The sequence below is a fragment of the Macadamia integrifolia genome, unplaced genomic scaffold (assembly GCF_013358625.1).
Source record: "Macadamia integrifolia cultivar HAES 741 unplaced genomic scaffold, SCU_Mint_v3 scaffold688, whole genome shotgun sequence".
Taxonomy (NCBI): Eukaryota; Viridiplantae; Streptophyta; class Magnoliopsida; order Proteales; family Proteaceae; genus Macadamia; species Macadamia integrifolia.
Genome location: NW_024870512.1, coordinates 9698 through 30716, shown reverse-complemented (window position 1 = coordinate 30716; position 21019 = coordinate 9698). Strand labels below are relative to the sequence as shown.

The window sequence follows — 21019 nt, the reverse complement described above, 5'->3', positions numbered from 1 at the left end:
GGGTCAACCCAACTTAAAAGAGTATATATTTGTATTATGTTTTCTTGAAAAAACAAGTGAGATCTGAAAATTTTGGAGTTAAAATTGCTGGGGGAAAATTTCTTGCTGTGAGTTTGGGTATTCTTGAGAGATCTCCTCTATGACCTTTCTTCCATCATATATTGCATCATTTCTTTCATCAAAGATATTGCATTTCTTCCATCATATATTGAATCATCTCATTTGTCAAAGATATTGCATTTTTTCCATCATAAATTGAATCATCTTGTTTGAATCATTTTTTTTCGTATTTGTTGGTATTGTTCTAACACATAGAGATACCAAATAGTAAATACGATCAGTTCCTGACTTGTTGGAATACTTCACGGGTTCATCTTCATCAATTAGCCAACTCGGAGACTCTGTTTCAGTGTTTCTCCCCATCAGGGTTTTAAAAGCCCAGAATCGGGATCAGGATTGGTCCCAGCCAACCTCGGCTAGGATCAGTGAGGAATTCATAAGAATATACCCAAATATGCTATACCTAAGCATATAGTGACGAAAAATGAAGTGTTTTGCTTCATTAGGCATAGTGATGCCTAGAAGAACCCGTTTATAGATAACTGGTTCCAAAGTTGAATCCTCAATCCGTCCAAAACTCTCTTTCAATCGTGTCCATTTTGGCCTTGGGAGTAATGATGGTTTTTTTTTTTTTTCCTGTTAACCAAGGTGTCCTGTCGAACTTACACGCACCTCGACTAATCCTTGGAGAATAGTGAAGGTCAGTACTACACGTTCATTTACCAGTCACCATGCGTGGGGCAAAACAGGCCCTGATTTGGACAAAGGAGCTTTTGGGGATCCTTATAGTGATCAGAGTAGGCTTGGTTTGGAGAACAAACTTTTCTGAAACCAGAACATATTTTCATCACTCAGGCATTAATGGACATTGACGTCTGTGATGCTTCCTTGAAGAAAGAGAGGCAACATAGGCTCAGGGATCAGGGATCAGAGTCGTCAGACACCAATCTTAAACAAGGTCATCTATCTTCTTAGTCTTGCTCATATCCATTGTATCTTAATGGATTATCATCACACTTCGATTGCACTATAATCAGGATGAGAATTTCCTGTAGAATATGAATATAAAACAAAGAATGTCTCTTTTAACATAGAAATGCAATTGCCAATCAGAATAAAGGCTTCTTTCCATTTAACAATCCCATCAAATGATCCAAAACTTGGCTTCCTGCATCACGAAGACCTGAATGCATGAACTCATTATTTATCCACAATCTAATTCCTGCAATCTGAGAAGCAGTCTCCATCACCAGCTTGAAGTTAACATATACGTCTTCATAATAAACAGCAGCTGCAACTGGCACCTGCCACCATTTAAGAGATGTTCATTAATCATCAAACTCATCTATATGATCCAATAAAAAGACATCTCTTGCAATTTGACAATAGTAGTCTAAATAAATTAATGTTCTACCACAGCTTCAACTTTCAAGATCAAAGACCCCTAAGCAGTAAAGATGAAGTAAACCTTGTTATTATTCAAGGAAGCAATGTCATATAGCGTAGGCCAATCATTCTTTTCAGCCAACAAATGAGCAGCTTCTTTCAGAGGTTTCAAGGCATGGATTTCATCAAACATCCAAGGGAATATCATCTGTATTAGCAATACCAACCAATGAAAATGTATTAGCTCAATAAATCCAAAGGAACATGCTAAATGCATCCTATGAAAAGCGGAACTTTAGGATCCCATTGGTGACATTACTACTTAAGCTGTTGTGGCAAAGATAAGAAAGACCTGGCATTACAGGAAAAAAATTGCCTCAATGCGAAAAAAGATATCGAAGATTCCAATAAACATCACATTTATGCACATATAGAAAGCAACAACTGGAAACATAAAAAGCTGCAGTTGAAAATCTACAATGCATTGAATAATAAAAATCTCCCAGTCAAAGAAGTGCTAACAATATCTGTATAATATACTAACATTTCTAATATGGTAAGTGGTGGAATAACCCATTGTTGCAATAATGTACGTTGAAGAATATTCAAACTACTCGAAAATTCAACCTCCAACCATGGTATTATATTCAGCCTTACTTTCAAAGAATAGATCAAAGGCTTAACTAGGTAAGACAGGTATGAACCTTCCAGTGAGTGGACTAATAATTAAGAAAGAAATATAACAAACAAACTCCAATCACAAAAGATGAGATCCATTGCCATGAAGTGATCATCCTATCATTGTACAACGGTCTCAATAAAAGAACACATTTAAGATAGCACCCTCTAAGAAACCAATAGCTGTGCTGATGCCAGAGGTGACCTTGCATCACTGCTACTATGTACTATACAGAGGAAAGACTAGTACTGTAGCATCATTCCCACTACTAAACAGAGAGGTCAAAAAGTACACATTTTAAATATGGTCCACTATAATTTACAGATGGGCCAGTCTTTCTCCCAAATATTGACCATTTACCCATTAAGTCTTTAGTTTTAATAGACCCCAAACACATTGGTGTAAGTGTGTAACTTTCAGACATGAAATGTGGTAGATTATTAGTTTGATGCCTGATATTTCCACTTGGGTTTACCTCCCCTGTGAACAGGATGTGGTCACCTTCTTTCGCTGCCCTGACTGCATCAAACCTGCTCTCATATTCTACCCTTATCCTGTGAGCAGACCACCGGGACGGAGCTCCCTTCAAATTGGACACATATGCAATTAGAGACTTCAAACATCATTGAACAACTTGAAAACAGAAAAACTCTCATACTGGTATATGCCTTTAGTGGTTATAGTAATTGCCAAAAAGGATCAAAGAAGGCTACTTGGCAGTATATTGATTCATGCAACACAGCAAAGAGTGGATTTGTATCAAATGCCATCCAATCATCAACCTGTAAAAACAAAAGTAAATGAATTCAGTGGGATCTGATGTTAAGATGCCAAAGCCACAAAAAATGTCATATATAAATGAATGTCGAATAATCAAATATTGGAAAATATAAATACAAGCATATGCAAGGAATCTAGAATGATATATAATAATGAAGTAGCTCACTTTCAAGTAACATCTCTTTGTATTGATCTGTCAAACACGCATCTTGTATTCTAAAAATATTCCTATCGTGGGATTTTCACATCCCAATAAAGCCATAAACAACAGGATCTAACCTTTGCAATCTTGAATCACAAATAACAAATTAGAATAGGGAAATACAAACATGTATTTTTCTAATTGTCAATATAGATTCCAAATAAATACCCTATTCTACCCTTCCCAAGTAAATCAAAAAGAGAATTAATATATATTTCTTAGGATTCCCACTGAGTAGTCTGTAATGAAACTTATGAAGATGACCATTAAATAATTTCTAAGAAGTTACAAACATAATATGAAAACCCAAATACCAACATATAACATTGCATTATCAATAAAAAAAAAGAAGGCCAAAACAACAAGAGATCCAATGTGAGACCAATGTGAAAACAGTGGCTTCTCACAGCTCTCAAGAAGAAGTAACTGATGCGTTTTTGTGCTCCTGGAACTAGTATAGGATCCCAGACCCTCTCTAACCTACAGTAAGCAGTAGAAAATAGTCAATTCAAAGATTGCCATTATGCAAATCATTTAAGAAATAAATGGATAAACCATGCCTTACAAGTAGTGCAAACGCTCAAAACCACTACTAGATCCTAAAGCCGAAAGACCGAGGGTTTGCAATCCCTGTGGTGTAAGTATGCCTCCAGAAGGAAGAGGAACCTGCACAGAATAAGAGAATTGACAAGATATAGCAAAGATGGTCAGCATTAGATCTTAATAGAAGATGTAACTAATGGGATTAAAGTGGGGCAGATGAAGTAGAAAGGTGATTATGGAGTGTTACACAACAAGTGTATCCTGCTAAAAAATCTATAGGATAGCTATAAGGCCAGAAATGTTGGACGACAAAAGAGAACACATACAAAATAAGTGCAGCAGAAATAAGGATGTTGAGATGGATAAGTGGAAAAACTAGAAAAAGACACAATAAGAGGGGGAAAAAAAAAAGAAGATTTAGGAGTGGCTTTGGTAGAAGATAAGCAGAAGGAGATATGCTTGATGTGGTAAGAGCATTTCAATGGAGGCCTTAGAATGATATAATGCAGATTAGAGGAGCTAAAAGACCAAAAGGTATACCAAGAATTACTGGGGAAGAAGTGGTGAGAAAGGATATAAATAGCTTCAGATTGACCGCAAACATAGCTTTTAAACAAGGTGGAATGGTGAAATAGAAGAGTTGAATACAGATGTCAAACAATATTACACACCCCGCCTCCTTCAGATTCTGCCAAGTGCTTCACAAGGTCACGAACAATTTCAATGTCATGAGGGAATCGCTTGTAGTATTTATCATTCTGACAAATAATCTGCTCAAAGCATGCTCTGTACACAGTGTCTGCTGTGCACCCATTGCAAATTGGAGGGATTCCACCAGTAATAAGGACTTGTTTCAGTCCTTGTGGAGCAAAGCTTAAATAAGTAACTGCACAAAAGCCTCCATAGCTCTGCGTAAAGAATAAGTTGATTCGTGAATTTAACCATGCAAACTGGTTCAATACATGAGAAATTGAAGAGAAAGATTATCTGGTTAGGAATTAATACCTGCCCTAAAACTGTCCAAGGTCCAGCATCAGGTACAAGATGCACCCTAATAAATTCAGCATCATTTACTATATTGTCAGCCCGAAAATGTTTCAAGTAGTCAACCTGCTTCTCTGCAGATGTAATTTGCAAGAGAGATGAGACAGTCAAAGGAGTTGACAAGCCTGTCCCTCGCTGCACAATACAGACCACATCAGAGGGACATCAGAGGGTGCAAAGCGACTGAGTGATTACATCTCATTATAGAAGTGTGCAAAGGCGAAGTAATTTGTCCAGTGAAACCTGCCTGATCCAAAAGAATAACACGATACTCTTCACATGCTTTCTTTATCCATCCACTGGCTTCAGTTGGGCGTGGACTCTCAAAACCAGGTCCACCTTGTAGGAATAATAAATATGGAAGTGCAACTTCTTCCTTCCCAGCTGTATAGTTCTTTGTTAGTGAAGCAAAAGGTCATATAGTGCCAACATTATCATAAGCAGGTTTCTAGGTCTACCCATAAATGCATCAAAATCCAGGCTTAACTTGATAGCAGGAGACAATTGGCTTTGGTTATTAAATGCACAATTCAGAATGATACGAGGGAGTCTCTAGAGGCTTTCACATTTGAATTTATTTTTCTTTCTTTTGGGGGGTTAAGCATTGTGTCCGCAAAGAAACATGAGTTTATTTGGAAACTGAGATCTAGCAGTTATTTATCCAAGGAGGGATGAGGAGAGAATCCTTGTACATTGCGGCTTATACAATATATTGATGTGAGAACAATGAAGGGTTTGGGTGTTCCATTGTTATTTTCCATAGTGGCTTTCATACATAGTTCATAACTTCATACCCAAAAAAATTCTATCATTATTCATCCTTGGGGGGTAAGGGGGAGTGAGCGTAAGCAGGAAAACTACCAATCATAGGGAGCATTATCCATTTTTAGAATTTGGAGGCAAAGAAAATGGTCCAATCCACAAAGTTTGAGGTGGTTAAGAGCAGGTAAAAGGATTAAAAAAGAGGTGCAAAATAAGCTAGCACAAAATTCTCTAGGACTTAGTATACAATGTCTAAAGATGAGAAGGGAAAAAGTTAACTAATTCCATTCATAAATCAAAAGGGGAGAGAGGTTTTAGAGGTATAATGAAAATATAACACAAAAGACAATGAAAGTTAATCGTCACCGATCATTGAAGCTGCATCTGTTGCCACCTAGAACTATATCATTTGATCTAAATTCCAAGAGTTCATGCCAATTCATATTTCTTTGTCGATACAAAATGTGAATAAGTTCATCTAGCTTTTTTACAAAACAAAATTTCAATCACTTGTTCTTCTTTTGGTGAGGGATGGAAATGAGTTCATTTTCAGTGAAGAACATATGCAGTCACTCAGATACAAACCAAAATGGGATGGTTTCATTCCTGGTCGGAAGACTCCGCAAAGAAGAAAGTTAAATACGAAAATTTAAGAAACCCATACTTTTTCTCCTGAACAAAACGACTTTGCGACTGCAATTAAGAACTGAACTTTGAAATAAAAATGGATCGATGAACAAAATAGTACCTGCAACGACCTCACGAGCGAAGATAGAGACCTTAGGAGAGTTGTGGCGATCGATGGAGTAATCAAGAGGGACAGTGAAGTGATGGTCTCTGAGCCCGAGCTCCGGTACGGAGTACCAGTCTCCGACTGTGTGCTCCGGCACCTCTTCATCTGCTCTGTTTTGGTTCCCACCCATGACGCGAACTGTTGACGTTGTCACTTTCCTAACCCTACTCAGAAGAGAACTAGTGGTGGGCCGTGCTTCCAACCACAACACGCGCCTATAACCGCAACCGTAGTCGTTGGTAAGATCAATCTCAGAAATAAGACTTGAAGACGAAGACGACGAAGACGACGAAGACGGAAAGCTACACAGGTGTAGGTGTCTGTGTAGGAGTGAGCTTCTCGCTGGTGAAAGTATCCGGCCAGGACTAGCAATAATGGGAGTAGAAATTGAAAAAGCTGGTCCCATTATTCTCTTGCATCCATTAAAGAAATTTCCCAGTTGTTGCTCTGTGCATGTTCGATCCGAGTCATGGTTTAAACACAATTCTTTTAGGTAAGGGTTTCAAGAATCAGCGAATCAGATTGGGAATCGCCCGATTTCTGACAATTCTATGGCCAATTTTTGGGTAGAAACACCTGAATCGTTGAAATACCCCTCGGTTCTGTCGATCGATACCGATCTGAATCAAATCAGAATTGGCACTGGCCGCTTCCGTTCCGATTCTGCGTTTTGAACCCCTGCCTACAGCTACAGGCTACACCCGCTGGAAATGGTCTAGGATTACATGGGTTTGGTTCCGTTTTTGATCTTCAGTTTCTCTTTTCTTAGTGAAGAAAGACGAGCAAAAAATGGGGAAGAGTGTTGGTGTATGATGTCTTGTATTTCATCGCAGTTTAATCCAGGGAGTACTGGTGTAGCACCTAGACAGGCAGGACGGCGGTCCGGCTAGCCGGTTATTGGGCAGGGGGTGTAGGGGGCGCAACCCCCCGCTCAAATTTTTTATTTGAGGGCAATTGTAGTTTAATTCGGATTAGGGTGGCAATTGTAGTTTAATCCGGATTAAGATTTTTTCGCTATATATTTATAGCGAGGGTTTCTGTTTTTTCGCTATATATTTGTAGCGAGGGTTTCTTTCTCTGTAATGCAAGCAATACTAAGAGGTGTAAGGACGAACGTTGTAACCCTATTCTCCATTGATAGTGAAGTAGGATCTCATATCACCGGAGACATAGGCAACCTTGCCGAACCTCGTAAAATCCGTGTGCATTGTTTGTTTTGTTTTTTCATTATCTTCTGCATCGTTTTAGGGTTGCGTTTCTACAAAGAGATCATCTGAAACAAGGAAACGAAACTGATGATGAACACAATTGAAAGAAGACAAATCAAGCAAACCAGGTTTGGATGATGGAGATTGACGAAAGAAACCAAGTAAGCTATACTACATACCGTAAGCCATGGCGCATCCATGCCCAGAAAAGGAGAAAACTTGAATGATTCTATCCAGAAAGATAAAGACAGATAAAGGGAAGATCACATAGAAAGATAACTTGTAACAGAAACAGGTTGCGTCTTGAAGGAAGGAGTGAGTTATGAGATTCAGTTCCTCCACTTTCCTAATTTGATAAATATTCATAATTACTTCTTCTATATGTCACACTAGATATTGTTACTTTCATATCTTATCCATCAATCCTGAATGAGCTATCTCTGATTGCTTAACTCTATAAATACCCTTTGCAGTATGACTTGAAAATAGTAGCAGAGGACCATGGCTAGTAGTTTAATTGCTTGGGGTCTTCTTTCATGGTGGCTCTTAACTTGCTCAGTTGGGCTAAACATAGAGAATGAATTGCCAAGCTTGACAGAATTCGATTATGAAGATGCACTCGTAAAAGCAATCCTGTTCTTCGAAGGACAACGTTCCGGCAAGTTGCCGGCGAATCAGAGAGTCAAGTGGAGGGGAGACTCAGCACTTTCAGATGGAATGCCAGAAAATGTAAGTGATATTCTCATGTGATACAATTAGTTCTATCAAAGGATTAATCAGTACTGTCATAGACGCAATAGTGGTTCTAAAATTAATGTGGGTCTTGACATTGGACAGGTGAATCTGCAAGGGGGATACTATGATGCAGGTGACAATGTCAAGTTTATGTGGCCCATGGCTTTCAGTGTAAGCTTGTTGAGTTGGGCTGCAATTGAATATGAAACTGAGATATCTTCAGCTAATCAGCTACGTTACCTTCGCTCGGCTATCAGATGGGGTACCAATCTAATATTGAGAGCTCACACTTCACCTACCACACTATACACACAGGTAATTACTAGCTTCTTTTTTTTTTTTTTTTTTTTTAATCTATGTTTTGATGATGGAATATCAGGTATGGTGATGCCCTCTCTGCAATTTATGTTCTTGATAATATTGGTTTCCGAAGGTGGGAGATGGGAATACTGATCACCAGTGCTGGGAGAGGCCTGAAGACATGGACACACCCCGAACACTCTACAAGATAACTTCTACTTCACCGGGCACAGAGGCTGCTGCTGAGGCTGCAGCTGCTCTAGCTGCTGCCTCTGTTGTGTTTGAAGGAATTAATTACAACTACTCTGCAACACTACTAAGGAAGTCAAAATTGGTAACTAAAATGCTAATTTAAGGCTTTTCATTCAACTATAACATTTAAGGCTTGTTTGTCTAACTAGTTGAAGCCATTTGTTCAGCTTTTTAAATTCGCAGACAAGTACAGAGGAACTTACCAAGCTTCTTGCCCTTTCTACTGCTCCTACTCAGGCTATCAGGTATGACTGTTAAGCTCAAGAACATGATTAAAACTGCTCCATAGCATATTAGCTAATGAATTCACCTGGTGAAGTTTTGGTCAATCTGGGTCTCTACTTATGTCGTTGAAATTGTGTAAACAAGGATGAGCTTCTGTGGGCGGCGGCATGGCTCTACAAGGCCAGTGGACACTCCAAGTATTTGAGGTATGTCTCTAAAAACCAGGGGTGGGGTCAGATCGTTTCAGAGTTCAGTTGGGATAACAAATTTGCTGGAGTTCAAGCATTGCTGGCAAAGGTATGCTATAATTTGAAGCTTTAATTTCACCCTTCTTGAATATAGGGGGAAATGACGATGGTGTAATAGTACATCCCATGTCTTCCTGTCTAGGAATTTCTAAGTGGGAAGAAACTTTTGGAGAAGTTCAAGAATGACATCAACTCTTTCGTGTGCGCCTTAATGCCCGGAAGCAGCTCAATACAGATTCAAACAACTCCTGGTATAGATGGGTTTAACTCTAATCCAAGTTTATGAAAGTCCAAATTCATCCCATGGAAAAAAAACCTATTTCACTTCTAAAAAATTCCTTACTCTGGGAAGAACCGCTTATCAGTAGGTGGATCTGATGACCCCAGACCCTTCTCACCATTACTGCCCAAGTTTCAGCCTGAAACAAGCTGGGAAAGGATAATAAGAAATGTATTAACATACTTGTTTGAGCTGAAGCTTAATCTTGAGATGGGTGTAAGGCTGTATTGTATACCAGAGACACTCATGTTTGCTGAGTTCTGAGTGGAAAACTTAACAAAAGCTTTTATCTTTACTTGTGAACTGAGAAAGATTTGAGTTCCTGCATGACTGTTTGCAGCTGGGCTCCTACATACAAGAGATAGTAACAATCTACAGTATGTGACAAGCGCCACTGGCTTGTTACTCTTCTACTCCAAAAGCCTAAATGCAGCTCAGATTGATGAAGTCCATTGTGGCTCTGTGAAGTTCTCCACCTCTCAAATTAGAGCTTTTGCAAGATCCCAGGTAAGCACTTGTTCCTAGGGGTGTCAAATTCCAACCCAAATCAGTCATACCGACCTAAACCGATCAGTTCAGCCAGACCAAACTGAACTCTTATCGAGCCGGTTTCTGTCTGGGCTTTTACAGAACTGGTAGAGACCGAAACAAACCCGATAACCAAAAAAAAAAAAAAAGTTTTTGTGGCCTATGTTCTTGGTGCCTTGCGTTTCCATGTCGCGCCTAGGTGCGGAGCTTCTTTTCATGTCTCCTACCGCAAGTGTTATGTAATTCAACATTAACATAAATCTCCGAAGAACATAGGTTGCAAGCTTCAGTTTGTTAAGAAAGAGGATTGTGTCTGGTTTGTTCTCAGGTGGACTACATACTGGGGAAGAATCCAATGAAGATGTCATACATGGTGGGCTTTGGCACTAACTATCCAACACAGTTGCACCACAGAGGAGCATCCATTCCTTCCATTAGAGTTTACCCAAGTAAGGTGGGTTGTGATGAAGGCCAATCAACCTGGTTCTCTTCTACCAAACCAAACCCAAACATTCATGTGGGCGCCATTGTTGGAGGTCCCAATTCGAAGGATCAATTCAATGATGTGAGATCGGACTACTCTCATTTGGAACCTGTAACTTACAATAATGCAGCATTTGTTGTTTCAGTAGCTGCTTTGCTTGGCAGAAATGAAAATGAGTGTGGGTTAATGCAACAAACCAATACATCCAGGAAGATTATTTACTATGGCATATGATTTATATCTGTCAATGAAATGACAATAAAATTCAGATTAGTGGGTTTCACTTTGGTAGAACATAAGTTTTATTGTTTGTAATTTTTTCTTCCTCAACATGTCTCTGATTTGTAGCAAAATAATCTCTCTCTCTCTCTCTCTCTCCCTCACACACACACACACACACACACACACACCCCAATTCATCCTAGAATACAAAGAGAATAAGAGAATAATTTTTTAAAATGCCCAAATAATCATATGTTAATGGCAATAATTCATAATGTTTCAGTATAAATCACTTCCTAATGCATTACAGCACAATGATTCATCTTGAGCATAGGCAATACAGAGGATTGATCTTTTTTTTCTTTTCCTTTTTGAGTGAAATACAAAGAACTGTTTATGTCAAGATAATAAGCTCTTCACCTTGATTGTGCTATTGGAATTTGAGTTTAAAATTTAACAAGTGGACTATCTAGATTGTCCATTGTTCATCTAACAAAAGGAATCATCACATCCACATTTCTATCAAATAGCAAAATTTTATGAACCAGAACTTCGTAGCAGTCTTTTTTTTTTTTGAGTCAATAGATATGTCGTCTATCATAGGTGAAATGGGGTCAAGTTTCTTAGTTCATGTCATGTCAACTCAACCTAGCCCTAAATTAATTGATCCTGACAAGATTGGGTTGAGCTGGATTAAGCCCAAAAAATGGAAAAAGCAACCAAAAATCCTTCCTCGTGTTTCACTCTTTCGACATAATTCTTTATTTTTTATTTTACCCTGAATATTATCTGAGACTTGAGACAGCCTCAAAGATATTATTAATAAAATAAAAAAAAATACAAGGGGAGACATAACCCGCCTTATCCCAACCCAACAAACAGAAGCACTCGCACTTAAAGCACAACAAAAAACCCAATGGAAAAAAATATATATATTTTAAATATTGGCCACCGAGCTTTATCTTCCCTTATAATATGACTAAGGTCTCTAAGAAGAGTTTGAGGAAGCATGGCTGATAGAAAACTAAAACAAGAAGATAAAAACCAATTATCATTCATGCGGCCCTTGATCTTGAGGGTGCCTCATAAGTAAGGGAGAAAACCTTCAGATTGCAGATTGAATTGCAGGAGCAACTATTGTTGGATTCTAAGACGACCCCTTTGAGTAATTTTGCTTCATTGTGAAATTCAGGCCTTCCCCCAACCCAATCTCGTTGGAAAAATAATCCTCTGTTTTTCTCATCCCTGTTTTTCCTTGTTTTGCTATCTACAGAACGTGACACGTGGACAACTTTAAGACCAACGCACCGGATGTAATAATCCTCACCCAATCTTAATCGTTGGTCTCCTTGTTGTCCACGTGTCGCGTTCTATAGATAGCAAAACAAGAAAAAACATGGATGAAAAAAACATAGGATTTTGATCCATCTCGTTGTCTACCCACATAGTTGATCTTTCGGCACGTGCTGGACGTTTGCATGAAGAGTCAAAAAAGAACAATCGAAATCGAGTCTCGGGAATCGTAATATATCGGTGGCGACCGATACTCTTACCGAAACCGTGCACTTAAACCCTGCTCCCAGAGTCTTTAAGCTGTGAAAGATCGCAACTTGCGATTTCTGAATTCTGGAACACTTCCGCTTCTTTTCTTCCTAGCATTCCCCTCTCCCTTCCCCCAAAGAGTCAAATCCAGCCAAACCATAATGAAAGCAAAGAGAGCATCGACAGCCCAATTAACAAAGTTGATTAGGTTGCCCAAAAACCCAACTAGGAAGGAGCGTCCCTTGATTTCATTTCTTCGCCATTTCTCACTCGATCTCAGCAGCTCTGCAACAACAACAACAGCAGCAGCAGCAGCAGCAGCAGACGATGATACAGCGGTCGTGACCCAGGTTGTAGAACTACTCCAAAGCCAAGATGTTAACTGGGACGGTGAAAAAATTCGGCAGCTTCTGTCCTCCTCATCTTCACCATTCACCCATTCTCGTCTCCTCCAAGTCATCCGACGAGTGGGCGACAGCTCCAAAGCTCTTAAATTTCTTGAATGGATCGAACAATATACTTCTTCATCATCGTCACCGATCTCATCGTCTCTCCCGCAAGCGTCCACTCCCTCCGCCTACCAGGCCATGTTCGAACTCGCTAGCAGAGAACCCGATTACCACCAAAAGCTATCCCATCTCCTTCAGACATCCAAAGATCGTGGCGTCCCCCTCAATCGCGACTCAGCATCCCTTCTCATACGTTGTTTTGGCAGAGCCCAGATGGTCATGGAATCTATACGAGTCTTCAACGACCTTGATCCATCGGTTCGGAACACATACCTTTGCAATACCCTCATCGATGTTCTCTTCAAGTCGGACCGCACAGGCGATGCTCTGCGTATCCTTAAAGATATGCTTTTGCCCGATTCATCATCTCCTCCCAATAATGTCACAGGTTCTATTGTCTTCTCGGCATTAATGAAGAGGAATCAACCAAGGATGGTGGTCAGTGAGAAAGAGATAATTGAACTGGTCTTCAAAATGGGAGAGAGAGGGATTTTCCCTGATGCAGTGCGGCTCACTCAATTGATTACCAAGCTCTGCAGAAGCGGTAGTACCGGACGGGCTTGGGATGTTCTCCACGGCATCATGAAGATGGGGGAAGCAGTGGAGGTGCCATCTTGCAATGCCCTCTTGACTGGATTGGGTAGAGAGAGGGATTTTGAGAGGATGAACTTGCTCATGTCTGAGATGAAGCAGATTGGCATTCAGCCTGGTGTTGTAACTTTTGGAATTTTGATCAATAACCTCTGCAAATCACGCAGGGTCGATGAGGCACTACAGGTGTTTGAGAAAATGTCAACGGAGGAAGAAAACGCTGGGGTGGCTGTTCACCCGGATGTAATCACTTTCAATACTCTGATTGATGGGCTCTGCAAAGTAGGGAGACAGGAAGAAGGCCTGGCTTTGGTTGAACGGATGAAATCCCAGCATGCATGCTCTCCTAATACCGTCACCTACAACTGCTTAATTGACGGGTTCTGCAAGGCAGGTGAGATTGAGAGGTCGCATGAGCTCTTTGAACGAATGAAGGAAGAGGGTGTTTCTCCCGATGTGGTCACGCTGAACAGCCTGGTTGATGGGATGAGCTCTCATGGCAGGATTAGTCGTGCTGTTGAGTTCTTTCGTGACATGCAGAGAAGTGGTCTGAAAGGAAACATAGTCACTTACACGACATTGATCAATGCTTTCTGCCATGTGAACAATATTGATAAAGCAATGGAATTTTTTGAGGAGACTCTGAGTTCTGGTTGTCGTCCTGATTCTGTTGTATACTACACATTGATCTCTGGCTTGGGCCGTGCAGGGAGGTTGGATGATGCTTGGTCCTTTGCATTGAATATGCGGGAAGCTGGGTTCTACCTTGACACAGTGAGCTACAACATTCTTATCAGTGGGTTTTGTAAGAAGAAGAATCTGGACAAGGCATATGAGATGCTTAAACAGATGGAGAAGGAAGGCATTCGACCTGATGAAGTCACTTATAACACACTGATTGCGACTTTGAGCAAAGCTGGGGACTTCTCCATTGCACGCCAAGTGATGGGAAAGATGATTGATGAGGGTCTCGTGCCGACGGTTGTAACTTATGGTGCACTGATCCATGGCTACTGCAGAGCAGGTCACCTTGATGAAGCCATGAAGATTTACAGAGACATGGGTTCCACTTCAAAGATCCCTCCCAATACTGTTATTTACAATATTTTGATTGACTCCCTCTGCAAAGATGAGAAGATTGAAGCAGCCCTCTCTCTAATGGATGAGATGCACGTTAAAGCCGTTCCCCCAAACACTGTTACATATAATGCCTTGTTCAAGGGTCTTCGGGAGAAGAATTGGTTGGATAAAGCATTTGAGCTGATGGATCAGATGCATACACACGCCTGTAATCCTGATTATGTAACCATGGAGATCCTCACTGAATGGTTTTCAGCTGTAGGTGAAACAGACAAATTGAAAAGGTTTGTGGAGGGCGACGAGGTTTCTGTTTCGAGCATGTAGAGAAAGTTTTTGTTTCTGATTGTTGGCAGGAGATGCCCATCCAGATCACAACAGCTTCTGACTATGAATACATGCTTGCTCATGGCCAGTGGAATTAACAGCTACATGAGCTTTTCTTGAATGGAAGGACCAAAACTTTTCATTTTATTGGAAAATGGAAGAACCAAATCGAAACCTGAAAATAGCTAGGTCAAAGAACTCATTTGTTCTTTATGTATCATTTTTTTTTTCTTTCCTGGAGAATGGAACAAAACCTTTTAACCTGAGACTCCCTCCGTACCCATTAAGAGTGCTTTCAGCCCTGCTTCTCTGGATGATAGTGCCACTTTCAAGTCTTTCCCCCATATAGATAAGAGTCAACATCAGAACATATGCCCTTGCAAACAGTTGAGTGCCACACCTGTATTCCCTATATGCCACCGTTGAGAAATTAGATTTGGTGAAGATTGATCGCTTCTGCAGGTCATATCTGAGAGCTAATGCTTTGGTTTGTTGGTTTCTGCACTTGCAGTATGACTGAAGATTGATTTAGCCTGTTACCATGAAGATCAGATTATTTCGAGCTTTCCAGAATCCAGACAGACCACGGTGCTGTATATCTCAAACTGTATCCACATCTGATTAGTCGGGAAGTTTCAAGAACCAACTCTTCACAGCCAACTAACCGGCCCCAACATCTCCAATTTTGTTCTTGAGAATCGTATAATGTTGAGCTATTAATCTGTGGACGTGTCCATGTGATTGAATTCTTGTAACTCCCACCCACTATTGTGTAGAAACGCAACCCTAAAACGATGCAGAAGATAATGGAAAAACAAAACAAATAATGCACACGGATTTTACGAGGTTCGGCAAGGTTGCCTACGTCCCCGGTGAGATGAGATCCTGCTTCACTATCAATGGAGAATAGGGTTACAGCGCTCGTCCTCACACCTCTCAGTATTGCTTGCATTACAGAGAAAGAAACCCTCGCTACAAATATATAGCGAGAAAAAACCCTAATCCGAATTAAACTACAACTGCTACCATAATCCGGATTAAACTACAATTGCCCTCAAATAAAAAATTCGAGCGGGGGGCTGCGCCCCCCTACACCCCCTGCATGCAGGGGGGCCTCCTGCCCCCCTTGCAACCCCCACGGCCCGCTAATCGGCTAGCGGGACCGCCGTCTTGGCTGTCTAGGTGCTGCACCAGTACTCTCTGGATTAAATTGCAACGGAATACAAGACATCATACACCAACATATTGTACAGGTTTTAAACCATCCCTCCCTATACCAATTCGATGGTATCCATGGCCATGGTTAGGGATTCCTCTTTCACCATTGGCGATGGGAAACTTGGTCCTTAATTTAATTTAAAAAGTCACCGCGTTCTTTTTCTCCATTAAATGTGATGAAATGAGTACATACCAACGAAGCCACAACACATATAGATCATCTAGTTGTCCAACTTCAATAAGGTAATTCACCCCAACAGGGTGGTCTAGTCTCTGAAGAGTGATCAACTTAGAATGTAATTATTACAATGCTTCAGACCATTATGTTAGATTTGAATTTTTCCATATAACCTTCAACTCCAAACAGTCAAGTATTCAAATTCAATACATACTACAAATGCTGCTTTCCTGCACATAAACACCTAAGAAAGGAGGAAAGTGACTTGTTTAAGAAAGTAAAGGCCACATAGAATGTATTTTAAGCTAGTATCAGGTACAAAAGATGTTATTTATCACATACATTTTCTTAATGAGGAACAAGGAGGAAAAATTTTTAACATGTTCCTTCTACAAACTAGTTCGGCCAAAAGGTTATTCCTCATATATGGTTGTAGCCTTTGCCACATAAACAAATCTTTCTTCTGCAATTTACTAGAGAAATCTAGTGTATGAGTTCAAAAACAATCAACAAAAAAACAAGAACGTTGCACAGCTTCAAATCTGCAAATGGTATTTCATGCAGGAAAAAAAATCCAAGGAAGCACTTGGTGTAGGTCAATCCTTTGGCTGCGACTCCTTAGCGATGGTTGCCTGTTCATCTTTCTCTGGGAGAGAACCGATTGCCTCCAACGTCTTGTAGAACTCCTCTGGAAGAGGACCTGGCCGATGCAGAGGGACATGCTTAGGAACTGGAGCATCATTCTCAATAACCTCACATTCATAACCTTCAGGCACACCCCAAGGGTCCCACTCTGTAACCAATAATTTTACATGCACACAATTAGGAACAAGTCACTTCTTTACTTGCATATGAGATAACAAATAGATGATGTGATCAGCATGGATAAATCATACGGAGTAAACTTCAGTTGGCAGGAGGAATGTAGGAATTGCTGACCAATGGCATAATATGATAAACTTAAGGAGAAACAAATACTATTGCAATTGAAAAGAATCATTTATCATTACCAGTGCCGACCATTCCCTCAACACCATCAACCCCCACCCCCCAAAAAAAAAATTAAATATATAAATAAAAAGGGAAGGAACACAGCCATTCTGCAAGCAGAGATGAAATCCCGTTCTGCAATCCACTCAATCATAATGCATCATGTGTTACTTGGTGCTTCAACCCATGCTATTTTGATCTTTTCCAAGTCCTTACTCTTTTTTTCTGTGGCTGGATTTTTGTTGCGCACATGATCGAACCATCTGACTGAACTTTTCCCCATCTTGTAACCTATTGGTGCTACCCTCCGGTTCCCATAATGCAATCATTTCTATTCTAATTTTTCTAGTATTGCTACTTATCCATATAAAATTATGTGCTATTACTTAGTTGCCAACATTTTGTTCCATAAGCATGACTGGTCATATGAGAATCTATAAACTTTTGGTGCCAGTTTATCTCAACTTTTCTGATAATTAAGTTAAATGCATAGCTTAAAACCTCTGTTTACATACATTTTTGTACTCATATGGAAAAACCCACCATCACTCTTTCCATAAAAGGGGTTCAGATTTACAATCATGTTAATCGTTTTCTGTGTACCAAGTCGGTTTCTAGATCCCCACTTCCAAATAATTCTAATGCTTTGAGTGCAGGCTGCAGAATGTATTCATCAGAACCACAACAATTAGATAGCTTTCAAGCTTGACATCTACTGAACAACAACACTAGCTCTCTTCCTCATGTGCTTTCTCAAAGCATTGCAAGCTGAATGGCTGAACAACTAGCTTTAAGCTTACTCGTAGCATTGCTAGCATGTTTCCCTCTTCTTAAATTAATTCTTTAACAGGATTTGAAGTGTTATCTCAGTTTTGAATGTGGACAACATAACAAGTAGATGAGGCAAGATTATTCATCTGAAACATAAATTAAAAAAAATAAAATAAAATAAGTTCAACAAGAAAGATTGTAGCTAAACACAAGGGCTTGTAACAATACATTATGACTAGAATTAAAACCAACAAGGATATTGAGTTTCTGTCTTGAAGTGATGCTAATGCATGGTAGTTGAGTGTTATCCCCAAACCATTGGAAAGTTTCAGCCCTTAGTCATAAGTGAATAGGCGCAGTAATACACTATATCTAGCCATGACAATTATTAATATTATTCATACAGAGAAGCACAGAATTGTGGGGCCAGGGGTTTTTTGCTGAAGTCATGTGGTCAATCCAAAAAATCTCTTACAATAAGTTGACTCAGAGCTGTAATGTTATAACTTTATGTGGCAGAAACATCCAGTCACTATGGTTTAAAGCTCCTAGCAGTTATAACAGTAAACCTTAAGCAAAAAACGAATAAGACTATCTTGGTTATGGACCCAAGAACTCCACATGTCTCGTGCTGAGGATCAGGACCTACGGATATGAGGATTTGACATAAAATATTGTGGACAAGGATCACCATCTAATATATTCATTTTTACTGTTGAAATAAACAAATGGGGAAAATACAAGGATGTATCACCTACTGAAGCCTATATTTATTCTATACTTCTAGTTAACCCCTTACGTACAACTAATCCAACAAGGTGCTCCAATCCTCTAATTTTTTAGGCACATGACAAGTTTAAAGGTCCCCATACCCAAGAAACTGCAAAATGCATCACTTTAGTTAGACTAGTTAGAACAATGAACTCATCAATAACAAACAAGCATACAATTAAGCAAATATCTCAAATTTTTAGCCCTAGATTAACTCCATGCAATGGTAACACATTGGAAACTTGTGCTCATACCGCTCATCAAGCCTTTTAATCCTGGAAAAATCAAGCTTGCAAACAGGCATGTCATGCTGATCAATTTGATTCAACTCGAAAGAGCATTATCCCAGCCAGTTACGGCCACACAGACCACAGTAACTACTCAATTGAAATTATAAGATTGCACAAAACCATATCCTAAAAAAAGTAAATGTAAGAAGTTTGATATACATTTTATCTTGAACATTCTGGATAAGACTTCGCCAATTTTGCAATTTTTTTTTACTTCTTAGGCTTTAAATATGATGGGTATTCATTAAGCTCAACATGAATTGAACCACATTTGCAAATTAATGAAACAATAAACCAACAACAAATTCCCCATGACATTAACATAAACAAGAAAAAAATCCTCTGAAACAATGATTAATGAAAGCATGATCCTCATTCCACGGCAATGCCCAAGAAACTAAATCTAGGTACGGACAAAGAACCAAATTAGTAACATGAGTGAAAATCTGTGCCTCTCAAATAAGTGATATTTCTGTTAATGATATGGAGCCAATAGACCAAAATGAACCACAGAATCCTTTTCATCTACCAACTATGTAACTTAATCTCTCCATGAAATTCAAAAATTCCACCAAAGCATCCAACCCGTGGCATGTTGAAATAAAATTAGGCACCGAAGAATGACCAAACTAAATTCAATTCAAATGAATTAATCCCCAAAACTCAACATACCACACTGCCACGGTAAAGAATTAATTACTCCCTCAAAAAATAGTGAAATTCACCCCCTTTAACTCCAACTCCCAATTATTTGACCTAAAAGTACGTTGGGGAATCGTATCAAGTTATAAGCGAGCACAACAAGCCACAGGTTACCGTTCTAGAACAGGACAGAAAGGGCATCTCATAATCCAAAATCGTAGCTGCTGATCTAGGCGTTGTAAATGTTATTTCATGCGATTTGTCTATCTTTAATCAATTAATTCGAGAGGATAGTAAGGAAATAATACGGACCGATCATCTTCGCCATGAGCTTAAGCTCGTCCTGGGCTTCTTCGATGAGCTCCTCGACCTGACCACAGCCGATGCGCTTCTCGATCTGCTCCCAGTCCTCTTCTTCTTGGCATACCTTGAGCCGATTCCTTGTGAAGCTCTCCACAGCCTTCCTGTAACCCTCGTCTTCGGGGACGGCTTGGACCTCTTTCAAGGTCTTCGAGTAGAGTGAGATCAACACTTCCCTTGCGTTCGGCACCACATCCAGGCCTACGATTCCAGTCGTCTCCTTCACCTTCGCCAACAATGGCCTAGCGATCCTCCGAAGGAACATCTCTCTCTCTCTCTCTCTCTCTCTCTCTCTCTCTCTCTCTCTCTCCCTACAGGGAAACACAAAACAGTGATCTTCTGGTGTTGTTTTTGTTCGATTTTGGCACTCTCCTTCGACATCTCTGTCGATACTCGAATAGTTGAATTGATAGATTGCTGGTGTAGTTTCCTACTCAGGCAGTCACATTTCGTTATAAGCTACGATGGTGTACAGTGTACAGCGCAACGCATCCGCTTCTGATTCCAATCAAGAGACATTTGGAATATCTGCAAATAGGGGTGTCAATCCTGAGCCTGCATGGGTCGCAACGGGAGGCCCAACTGAGCTTGACACATTTATGGCCAACTTAGACTGACCCGATTTTTATTATACGGGCGTTCAGGATGCAGGTAGCTAGTCTGTCAGGCATCCGATCTAATCGACACGTTTATATGTCTGACTTGAACCAACTCGTTATAGCCCGACCCAGCCTGACCCTCTTTAATACTACATAAAATTCCTATTTGCCACTACTAGTAAGAAACTAATTAAGTTTTCTTATCTTTTGCTTTGTAGTATGATTTGATTTAATTAAGCTTTATTTGGTAAGTTGTAATGGACATAATCTCCTCTTTTTTTCCAAAAAGAACAACCATAATCTCATATCACTTATCTTCTTTATTAAATATTTGCATCACATATTTCTGGGCCTTCAACCCACTTAAGAATGGAATTTTAGGATAGACACATTTAAAGCCCGTTTAGAATTAAATAAGTCCAT

At 39.8% G+C, this 21019-nt stretch overlaps 4 protein-coding genes across 4 annotated transcripts; 2 read left to right on the top strand and 2 right to left on the bottom strand.

The window, feature by feature from the left end:
• Positions 1 to 1009: 1009 nt before the first annotated feature.
• On the bottom strand, positions 1010 to 7012 carry LOC122069642 (proline iminopeptidase). Its single transcript, XM_042633693.1, has 10 exons — positions 6205 to 7012; positions 4942 to 5078; positions 4656 to 4829; positions 4322 to 4558; positions 3673 to 3773; positions 3515 to 3587; positions 2839 to 2907; positions 2601 to 2708; positions 1529 to 1654; positions 1010 to 1364 (listed from the first exon to the last, which is right to left on the bottom strand). The coding sequence occupies exons 1-10, from the start codon at positions 6653 to 6655 to the stop codon at positions 1170 to 1172; spliced, it is 1671 nt and encodes a 556-aa protein (XP_042489627.1). The 5' UTR covers positions 6656 to 7012; the 3' UTR covers positions 1010 to 1169.
• Positions 7013 to 7518: 506 nt separating this feature from the next.
• On the top strand, positions 7519 to 10805 carry LOC122069643 (endoglucanase 20-like). The gene is made up of 8 exons (XM_042633694.1): positions 7519 to 8186; positions 8295 to 8507; positions 8626 to 8826; positions 8912 to 8989; positions 9114 to 9266; positions 9360 to 9468; positions 9838 to 10004; positions 10354 to 10805. Exons 1-8 carry the CDS (start codon positions 7959 to 7961, stop codon positions 10741 to 10743), a joined length of 1539 nt encoding a protein of 512 aa, XP_042489628.1. The 5' UTR covers positions 7519 to 7958; the 3' UTR covers positions 10744 to 10805.
• Positions 10806 to 12342: 1537 nt separating this feature from the next.
• On the top strand, positions 12343 to 15043 carry LOC122069656 (pentatricopeptide repeat-containing protein At3g61520, mitochondrial). The gene has a single exon (XM_042633709.1). It carries the CDS (start codon positions 12435 to 12437, stop codon positions 14775 to 14777), a length of 2343 nt encoding a protein of 780 aa, XP_042489643.1. The 5' UTR covers positions 12343 to 12434; the 3' UTR covers positions 14778 to 15043.
• A 1398-nt stretch (positions 15044 to 16441) lies between these two features.
• LOC122069657 (probable NADH dehydrogenase [ubiquinone] 1 alpha subcomplex subunit 5, mitochondrial) lies at positions 16442 to 20369 on the bottom strand. The gene is made up of 2 exons (XM_042633710.1): positions 19950 to 20369; positions 16442 to 16966 (listed from the first exon to the last, which is right to left on the bottom strand). The coding sequence occupies exons 1-2, from the start codon at positions 20260 to 20262 to the stop codon at positions 16770 to 16772; spliced, it is 510 nt and encodes a 169-aa protein (XP_042489644.1). The 5' UTR covers positions 20263 to 20369; the 3' UTR covers positions 16442 to 16769.
• Between the last annotated feature and the right edge of the window lie 650 nt (positions 20370 to 21019).